Source organism: Empidonax traillii, unplaced genomic scaffold, assembly GCF_003031625.1.
Source record: "Empidonax traillii isolate 1590-97213 ecotype Southwest subspecies unplaced genomic scaffold, ASM303162v1 scaffold1236:size281543, whole genome shotgun sequence".
NCBI lineage: Eukaryota > Metazoa > Chordata > Aves > Passeriformes > Tyrannidae > Empidonax > Empidonax traillii.
In genome coordinates, this window is record NW_020956429.1 from 150,993 (window position 1) to 161,896 (window position 10,904).

At 41.2% G+C, this 10,904-nt stretch overlaps 1 protein-coding gene across 1 annotated transcript in view; it reads right to left on the reverse strand.

Annotated features, from left to right (window-relative positions):
• Positions 1-1,388: 1,388 nt before the first annotated feature.
• SORCS3 (sortilin related VPS10 domain containing receptor 3) overlaps positions 1,389-10,904 on the reverse strand; it is a gene marked incomplete at its 5' end in the record, with an annotated part of 108,966 nt that continues 99,450 nt past the window's right edge. Inside the window, 3 exons of the mRNA XM_027906013.1 lie at positions 1,389-5,622; positions 6,216-6,376; positions 10,331-10,436. Coding sequence (XP_027761814.1) covers positions 5,558-5,622; positions 6,216-6,376; positions 10,331-10,436 — 332 coding nt within the window. The remainder of the gene's footprint in view (positions 5,623-6,215; positions 6,377-10,330; positions 10,437-10,904) is intronic.

A 10,904-nucleotide genomic window follows, 5' to 3' on the forward strand; every position in this document is an offset into this window, starting at 1 on the left:
GTGTTTTTGAACACCACAGTAAGGACTGAAACAAGGCAGTGATGAGCTGAATCCAGGAGTAGTTATGACACTTTCCTGAGCAGCACCATATTCCCTGATAGAGGGGTATTTGGCACAACCATGAGAATATCAGATGTAGTAAGCAATGCTTACACTGCCTTTAGTAAAGGGAATGAAACATGGAAAAACAGTTGGATTCAGGCAAAGATTAAGTCAATGCTCATGTTTCTAGACTTTGATGAGGGCTGATGTTTAAGTGCCTGTATTTGACTTAACAGCAGCACTTAGCTGGGTTCCTGAACAGTCAATCCTGAACAGTCTCAGTGGCAGCTTGTTAAGCCACGGTAATTTCCCCATTTGTGCTAGTCTGTTCATAACTTGGATTTCAGGATCCTATGAACAGAAATGTTGCACTAGTATTGCTGTAAAGAGGGCCAGACAGAAATATTTCAAAAGCTGAGGCTTTTGAAGATCTTCTGTGATTCTGGATGTCTCTCACACATCACACTCAGAGATGGCCAACCCAGTCCTTCGTTGCCTCATCCTTTCAGCTTACTGACATAAAGGAAAAACAGAAAAAAATGAGCACTGGATATACAAGGGAGAATAAACAGACACCACTGCATTCTTAAATAATATATACATAAAAGTTTAGTTGCATCAGGTCAGAGAAAAGATTTGGGCCATTAGTCTGGCCTCCACCAGTGAGTGGCAGTGGGCATCTGGGAAGGAGCATATGGAAGAGAGGGCCATGGAGGTTGGTCTGTCACACTCCTGAAATTTGCAGTTTATGGACCTACAGAGCTAAAGGAAAGGGGGGGTGGGAGGAGTAAGGGGAGGATAAGTATGCATGCATGAGCATGGGTAGAGATGGTTTATACATATCCAGAGACATATTTCCATGCTCTTTTTTCCTTTTTAAACAGTCTCTTCTACCAAGGATTGAAGAAGATGCTTTTTTTTTTCTTTTATTTTCTCCTTTTTTTCCCCTTTTTTTCCTACATAGGCACTCTACAGTCTCTTACAGGCTAAAGTCTGTTAGGTGAGAGTATGGGATTCATTGGGTCATGTCTGCACAAGCAGATAGTTCGCCCCTCCTATTCACCTCCGAGGCTCCAAAGATAATCAGCCTGTAGAATGGAAAGGTAAGAAGATAATTATTTTTGGAGGGGAGCAGTAAGAAGGAAGGAGAGGTCTTTGTTTTCTCTTTTATCTTTAAAAATCTTGCCTTAGAACATTTCTCTGCTGACCCTCCATGTGCTTCGCATGACCCTGAACAACAGAGTTGGAGGGCCAGATATGGCAAGGGAAATTCAGAAGACAGAGCAGAGTTTGCCAAAAGGAAATCTAAGAAGAACAAGAACTGAAAAAGCAGCCAGGGGTAACTCTGATGTACAAAAATACATTTATTTTCAACAATTTCAAAACCACTGCCTTTTTTTACAGTAGAAATATTCAAATGGAACAATAAAACCAAGAACAGTATATATATATATGTATATATATGACTCATGCAGTTGTGTTACTGTGTTCAATACAGGTATTGCAATTGTCTGTCTCATTTAATCCTTTAAAATCACGGTGGTGGTTTGGGTTTAATGCAGTGACTGACATGTGAGGATTCTGGTTTGGTTTGTTAGACCTGGAATGTGTGTGGGAGCTGACTGAAGGAAAGCAGAGGAAACATCAGGGCATCTTTGCACATCTGTGAAACCAAAGCTTAGTCCAGAAGAAAACACACACTTCCTGTACATGGTTTTGCTGATGGCAACTGTGTCTGAAACTCTCTGCAGTCTCCAGTCACTCTAGTCTCACCTCTGATCCATCTGGGCTTAGTGCTGAGGTTCTCAACCACTGGTTGAACTAAGCAGAGGATCTGTTTGGTGTTTACATTAGGTTGCCTGCCATACAGAGCCAGAAGCTGCATTTAGTCTCCATATCTCATGCATTAATCCTAAGTTATAGCTAATACAGTAGAATCCATCATGGGGGAAAGGCTGGCAGTGATACAGGGCACCAGCCCAGTTTCTTGCTCTATGTTTCTTTTCCTCTTTTTACATAACTACAGTGTGGGAGCTATTTATGTTCCACTCATACCATTGTCTCTTTCCCTCATTACTCAGATAAGTAATAGTCTACAGCTTCAAGGCTTTCCATTACATTTTCCCCAGGGGTAAAACTTTCCTGCAGGAGGAAAAACCCTAATGACAACCTCAAGTTATTTTGCAGCAAGACACACACAAACAAAAGTGGCCAGCACTCCAATCTGGGCTAACACCGCAGCTCAGTACATTCCAAAACAGATGAACAGTGTTGGTTGCCCAATGCAAACCTTAAAGATGTCCCATGGATAGATAGATACAGCCCTCAGAATCCCACTGGGACACAGTTGTTACCCTTCTAATATCCCAAAGAAGCAGCTTTCAGTAATGAACACAAGATTTTTTCAGCTGCCATCAGCCATGACTGTCCCTAATGCAGTAGGTGTGATTTGGCAAATGTGGTACCATGCACACCCAAGGGAGCTCTTTTCAGATGTGCATGGAGCACACTCTGGTCCTGACAGCAGTGTGACAAACTACCCTGAGAGGTAGTGATACCTATTAAGTGTCATGGAAGATGAAGTTTGAGACAACTCAAGAATGAGTCAGGTTTTTTTGACACTCAGTTCTGGCTCCATGGATTTTTTTTTTTTTTGGTCTGCTTTGTAGGATATTTTAGGATCATTTGGGATTGACAATGGCTTTCTGGACAGAAGTTTCTCAAAAAATTATTTGTATCATTCAGAAATTCCCCAACCTTCATCGAGATTAAATTTCATTTTGAGAAGTGAAAGTTTCCATTTTTTTCAGCATCTTACTCTCAATTTTCCCTTCTAGCTTCCTCTCATTTTTTATGACATATTTAACAGCCATCTTTAAAAGTGTGAAAGTCAAATTGTGAAAAGAAATTGTGAAAACTGCAATACCCTGCCTTTCTTGTTAAATCAACATGATTCAAATCCCATGAAAAACCTAGAAAACTCCAAACAACAAGGAATATTTTCACTTTGTTTTGTGGTTTATAAAAGAGAAAGTTAATACAGAAAATAATGAGTACTTTACATTCAGTTCTCTGCAGCAGCTCCCAAAATTGGCCCTTTGAACCATAATGATCAGCAAAGACTAAGATCAGCCCACAGTTTAGCTCAAGGCCCATGGGACCACTGTTTATGTACATCCCTCCCACCTATACCTAAATGGAAGCTATGGCCTTGTGCTAACAGTCTTATCACCAGACTGGGCCATTACTGTAAACTACTGTGATGTTTCAGTAGAACAAAGACAGTAATGCAACAATTTATGCACATGTGATGGATGGAAACTCAAGGTTAAATAGAATAACAAAGCCATCAGTCTCCAGCTTATATTGGAAACCAGAGCAGAAAAGTGAGGGAAGAAATAATAGAGAAATATTTTTAAAACAAAAGAAAAGGTCCATAAGCCTGACTGAAATGGAGAAGAAGAAGAACTGAGAATATTTAGCTTTAGCACTTCTCACAAAACAGTATTTCTCTACATTTTGGCTTTACAATTTTCATCTTGAAATACCTCCTATGTTTTTCTCCAAAACTCTTTTTAACTACTTTTCTCTACATCTGCAGATCCATCAGGATTTTAACCTTTGATGCGGAGTTCTGCATCCAGATCCTAAAAAATTACAAAAAACATTGTCACCTGGTGTCATTTTTGCCTCCTGTTAGCACACAAACAGTAGAACATCTTCCCAGAAGTGCGTTCAATCTTCCTTCCCCTCCTAAGGGGTCCTACACTCGATACTCTGCAGAATAAGGTTCATTTTTGAGATCATCAGCTCAAGAAAAATGGATAAAAGTAACTCATTAGTGCCCCAGCTTCTTACCTCAGAACTCCGTCACTCCTAAGGGGTGTCCTCAATTCAGCGTAGTAGAAAATTTCTAAAGAGCTTTTTCAATACATTTTCTTCATTAACGTCCTTGTTCTAATTAGAAAGCATCAACCCACCACAGAGAAATTACTCTGATGGCATTTCCACTCTGAATTGGAAGCTGCTGTTCTGCAGCACTCATAAGAAAGACTTTTCATAGCTCATTTATACAGGTCTGACCCTTCATTGCCCTCTCCAAAGAGCAGTCCCTAATCGCATACATCTTGTTCAGCCAAAATTTACTACTCTTACACATCCTAAATAGCACTTCACTTCATCAGCTTAACTGCTAAAAGCATAACTTCTCCCCAGGAATAAAGCCATTGCAACCTACCTCACTACTTAGTTGAGGCTATACTAGGGACTGCAAGGCCACTGATATTTGTCCACACTGAGATGGTGATAATTTCATTATTGTTTTCCTCATTTTCACTAACAGATGTTAAGATCCACTAACCAAGATCCTTCTCAGAAGCTGACAACAGTGACAGAGATGAATAAATGATGAACATCATTAAAATATTTATGACAGGCTCATAGTCTCTCCCACTAAAATCTTTCTCTGCCCCATCATAGGAAATGACACCATATGTATATATATATGTAAAAAAAGGCTTGCAGTTATACATAGAGAAATAAACTAGGTTGCTTATAGACAGCAGTGTCAGATTGAAATATGACAGACAACTGGAACACACTTGGAACCAAAGCCTGATTCAGCCACGGTCCTTGGTTGGCTGACGTGTACGAGCACACACACGTGTGTGTGTGTGTGTGTGTGTGTGCACGCATGTGCGTGTGCCTGCATGTCTGTGTGTGGTTCAGGTTCTGTTTTAAACATATCCTCTTTTACTAAACATTAAATTATTTCCCAAGAAATAAAAAGCTATGTACATTGTAATTATCTACAGTAGGCCTTCAGCATCCTCGCTATTCACATGCACAGGGTTTAGGCTGCATTCATAAACTCAGGCATGTTCCTCCACTGCTTGTGGTGCTGTCCCCTCCAGCCAGTCTGTAGTCCAAGGAACACTGATGTGTGTGTTTACTCTGATTTTTTTTCCTTTCTCAGCAGTCAACAGTGCCAGAGGGTGACTGAAATTAAAAGCAATTAAAAGAGGCAAGATCCTGCAAAAAGCTGAGACATGCACGTCATCAGGAAGCAAGGGATGTTGGCATGTTGCAGAGCCTGGTCCAACAGCCCAGTCTGAACCCTCTGGCAGAATGAAGTAGCTGATTCATGACTTAGTTTGAAAAGGGCTGAAAAGGGACAATTTACTTACAACATGTTCCCTAAGGTACAATACCTGTCTGTTGGATTTGAATACTTAATTCCCATTCTGTGTTTAACAGGAGGCTGGCATTCAAATCCCATTGCACACTTGACTCATTCTTTGCTTTTTATTTCTGATCTGATGTGTATTTCCTAAATATGAAGAACCCCTGCGATTTATGAATGCAGCCTTGGTAAACACAAAGCCCACCCCATCCCCTCCCAAATGATAATAATGACATGTAACTCTTTCTTTTTTCATAATAATAATAATAATTATAACAATAATAATTACAAATAAAAATTCAGAAATATTGTAGACCAAGTGGATTCTCAGTATTAAACACTAGTGCAGTTGGGGATTTCCTTTGTGCTTTCACTGTTGGCAATTGTTGAGATGCTTCCTGTGGAGGAGAAAATGGAGAAGAGAGTCAGTGAAGTGGTTTTAACAGTTTGGTCTATATTGCTTCTCACTCTTTCTTAGGATGTGCTTGTTTAAGTGTAAAGACAGCAAAGGTGTTTAGAAGTAAGACATCCTCTTTTGTATTTGCAGTAAGCAGGGAGCATGCAGAAAACTCATTATTACAGTTCAGTTGACCAGCAGTAAACTCATTAAACTGTTAGGGACATATTTGCTTGTGATCATAGCACAGCAGCAGTGTAAGCTTGGCTCAGCTGATTCTTCTGAGGGTTCAGGGAATTTGGTACTCCACAGGAGAGGCAGGGTCATGAGCAGGCATAAGTGAGAGCCACAGCTATTACTAAGTCCTGTATAGCTATTGTTGGCTACAGGTTACTACCCTGGTCGTGTTACACTGTGGGAAAAGTTGTGAGAAAAACTCTCTGTTACCATATTGGAGAGAGAGATTTCCCCCTGTCTCAGTGTCTCAGGCTCTACTTGTACCTGGGGTGACAGTCGTTGCCTCTTTAATATCCCAGTGACCAACATCCTCACCCAGACTGTGAAACAAATCAGAAGTGGAGGGTTGTCTCTCACCCATCACTCTTGTGTCCAGCTCTTTGTCCATCAGCTCCTCAGGGTCTGTGAACTCACTCAGAGTGATTTTGGGGGCATTTTCACTTTGGCTGACCGAGCCAATCATTTCCTGCTCCTTGTCATGCTGAACTTGGGCATAGATGTTAATCCAAGGGATTTTCCTGTACAAGAAAGGAAAATGAGGGGTTTTATTTTGTAACACAGGGATCCTCAGCATGTTATTAATTATTCAGACAAATTAAACTGAGACCAAGCCCAGAAATGCAGGACTGGCAGTGATGCAAAATATGAGCCCTCAGAATGGTGAAAGCAACACAGAGAGGTTCATCTCTGAAAGTGCCATTATCATCCACTGATTCCAATACCAGCCTAAAGCTGCCCCAAATCTCAGGCCACTGACAGCTGTAAACCTGAGTGTTTTGGTCCTGTCCTTTTAAATGAGAAGTCGTGCACACAGTGGGCACGGTACTCAGCTCAGAGTGCAGCAATCAACTAAGTACAATCAGCTGCAATTGTCAGCTCTCTCAGTATTTATTGTATGATCAGTGGTGCATTGGAAACCAAAAGTAAAAATCAATCTGAGGACTACTATCAGTTGAGAAAAAAAATTGCTAGGCTTGCTGCTGTTGACAGGCCCACACTGACTCAATAGGAATTGTCACAGAAAGAGCTATAAAGAATTGGTCCTGCCTCAGAGTACAGAAAGAATTTGGACCTCACAGTACCCTTCCAAAGTCTATTTGTTACCATTGCACTGCAAAAAAACAGTCTGTCATGCTATGGATCATGCAAGTTTGCAGGGACTTATTTTCCCTTGCTGCCAAAAAAGCTAAGGGAATAGTTCTTCCTTCTTCCAAGTGAAATTAACTTGGACTGTTAGAATGATATCCTGGAAAAACAGTTAGACAGTCTACACTGCTCCAAAAAGGAAAATCTGGAGAATATTTTCAGTTCCTAAAAGCACACAGGAGCGAGAAAGAAGATATGTTGAAAAGAACTTGTACAAAATGCCATATCTTTATGCTAATCTGTCTGCTGTTGGACATGTCAGAGACTAAAACAGTGGAAATTGCCTCAGCTCTCATGCATTCAATAGGTCTATGCTGATATTTCTCCAGTGAAGTTCTGGCCTCAACCAACTAGTCCTAATGGCTTGATCTGGAATTCTGTTCTTAACGAGCAGCAAGCCAGGCCATATTTGGGATATTTAGCAGCAGATAACAAATCTTGTTATCTTCTCCCTTTCTCCTAATCTGCAATGTTAAAATGTGCCTTACATGACATTAGGAGACATGAGAACTACACAGGGAATGTGAGAGAACTAAGGCATTCCCATAGGATTCAAGTGCCCAGAACGTGTCTGGAGATGTGTAGAAACATGGACATGAGAATACACCTGGAGATATCGGAAGACTTAATTTTGCTTCCAAACAATGCAATGGCAGAGAAGTGATTGTTTTCTGAGCTTGGAGAGAAAAAGCTTTTTAGAATTGTGAAGCAGAGACCTCTCCACTTCAGAAGGGGGATAAAGAGTTAGGGACAGCTAGGGAAAAAAAGAAACTGAGGCTGTTGTACATATGTGTATCCATACACACATGCCTAATTCTGCTGTGCCTCCCAGTACAGAGGTGGACACAACATTATCCACATGACAGAGCACACACTCCTGCAGTCCTGTCTCAGGACATACACACTCCTTGCCTGCCCCACTGCTGCTCACCACTCATAGTGAGGTAGTATTGACCTGCTCATACTCCCAGAAATGAAAACACCTCTTTACGGTTCATTTCCATAGTTTTCTCTCTTCCTTCCTTTTCCAGTTGGACCTGCTCAACAAGTATCTCTCTGGCAGCAGTGTTTAATGTGCCTGCTGAGTCTATAAATTGATGGATTCATAATAACGAGTCTGTGTGCAAACCAGCAAAGTACTAAATCTGCGAAGCTGTAGAATTAAAAATTCATGCAGGCCTATTCTCTCCCCACGACCTTTCCCTGTAAACTGCAGTCCTGTATTCAGGCTGGGATCAAAAAATTAATCAAAAAAGCACACGTGGGTAATGGATCTCTGCATTGCTGAGAGGTAGAGGAAAGCTTTTGGGTTTGCCCCCCTTCTTCCATTAAGAATTGTTGCATGCTCTCATTTCTGCTCCACTGAGCCAGGGGTTTTAGAGAGAGCTGAAAACTTGCCTTCTGTTCTGAAAAATGAAGTTGAGGACCCTCGGTGTATCTAACTTAATTCTAAGCTTTGTTCAGTTCGTTCTGAGTTTGTCCTCTTTGGGACAGAGCAGATAAGAGGGGACAGCAAGGTGATGAGCTTTTGTGCTAAGCAAAACTGATGCTTTAACCACCTTCCTCCTCACTCCCAATTTGTAATACATTCAATTTTCAGACAGATTTTAACAAGGCAGGTCTTCCCAGCCCTGGAGCACAATAGAAAGCTGATGGCTGCTATGCTCAAGACTCGGGATGCTAAAGTAGTACAAGAGTCAGTTTTATGAGCTGTAGTAGTATAACATGACCTGGAGACCTACAAAGCAAAGTGGATTAACAAGCTCCTCACTGTTCTCTGGCAGCTGGAATATAGAGATCCTTCTTCATCATAACTGATTGCTGACAAAGGCATCACTCCAAACAAGAAACCATCTCACCAAGATATAAAGGAAAGCATGTCATACACAGGTTTGTACATTCATCTTGATACATCCCCCTGACAGACTTCTTTGCCCTCCTCATCCTATGTATGGGCATGAGAGAAATCATCAGTTACCTCCCCAGCATATTATTAAACCAATGCCTTAAACAAGTCCCATGTCCCATTCCCCTTTCACATGGGAAGCTGTTTTCCACCTCACAGAAGCAGAGAGAGGATTTCAGACTGCAATTAGGAGGTCATGCTGAAGGCCTTGAAATCTGTGTCTGAGCAGATTCACACAAATGCATTCCCTGTAAATTATCCTGGGCTACTGAAGTCAGTAGGAGCTCAGTAAGAGATATCAATGTGCACAGGATCAAGCACTAGAAACAGGGACACTCGCTGATTTTGACAATGGCTTATGTAAGTGGTTAAAAATGAGGGAAACTTTAAACCTGGAGACTGGGATATGTGCAGCCTTATCATTCCATTTTTAATGTTGTTTGTACCCCACTGTGATCATTAGAGAGAAGTAGCATTATTCTGGGGTGCAGAAAATCTGGAGAGAAAAACATAACTAGAATTGGACAGGAACAGCTCTATTTTCCCCATTTGGAGGAATTACTATGTTCAGGAAGTTTGATTTTTAAAATTTGTTAGTTTGTTTGGTTTTGTTTTGTTGGGTTTTTTTCCTATCTTTTTTTGAAATCAAACTCAGCTTATGCTTCCAGTAGAGTATTTTACCACTGGGCAGAATCTGGGCACATAGATCATTTTATATAGTAAGTCCTGGACTGAATGCTAAGTTGCTTCTAAGGAGCTCCATCTGCCTAAAATATATTCTTGTAAAGCAGCCCTTCAGCAAACAGGCCATTCTTATCACATATTCTGTTTCACAGCTTGCAGCAGCCAAGTGCCACGGGCCAGCACTGGTCCTACCTGCTGCTGGAAGCAAAAGGTTTACATTAACATCTGTCAAAGTAAATCTCAGCATAGATTCCCAAAGGCATTTTGACACTTTACACAAAATTTTCTGGCTTCGAGTCTCCCACCTTTAACATAATCACACCTGTTCCTCTGCAAAACTAACCTATTCACTTTGCAAGATGCTGCAAATGAGAAGGCAGCTGGCCAGGTGGACGTAGGCTGTATGAAGTCTCACATTATATGGGTTTTTTTCTAAGTATTGTGTACCTCTGTACCCAGTGAGCACAGAGGATTCCCATTTCTGGTGTGGGGTTCAAACACATCTGCTGAAACAGGCTACAGCTTGATTTCTGAGCTCTTGATGAGCTTTTGGAACATTGAGTTTGTGGTCAAAAGGCAGTAGATGGTTTTCTCTTTCAGAAATAGGGAACTATACTGGTCTAAGTCTCAGGCCAGCATAACTTACTCTACATTTGCAATTCAGGCAAAGCTCTGCCTGGATTTCCTGTAAAACACCCAGTGTCTCCTTCTCCCATCTCAAAGTTTTTCAACTTACCTCTTGAATTTGTAGATCAAAAAAACAGCCAAGCCTACAAACACCACAGACAACAACATCAGCATTGCAGAACTGCTGTGACCCGAGCTGGAATCAACAAGGGGTGCTGCAGGAGGAAAAGCAGAGCATTATATTTTCAGGATATTACAAGGGAACACGTTAACTACCAGAGAGTTGAGGTCAACTCTGTCTTTGTCACATCTGCTTTATCACCATTGCATGGTGCATGCTGTTTTTGGCAGAACCAATCAGTAGGAAACAAATTGACTCTCTTGTCCTTCAGAAATCAAGCCCCTTTTCAAGACAGTGCCGTCTAACATCTACAAGTGAAAAGGCACAGCAAGACATGCTTAGCTGAATGCCTGATCACTCCTGTGTTAACACTCTGAGCTATTTCTTTTAAGGCTTTTCCAGGGACTGGCGTGGAAATGAATTTTATGAAGTGTGGTTTAATGCATGCCTATTCCCCTTTGAAGAAGCTACCTCAGAGCATCAATGAACAGCATGACTCCCATCTTCCAAGGACGTATGTATGTCTCACATGTGACAGTCTTGTGAGAAGACTCAATGCTCA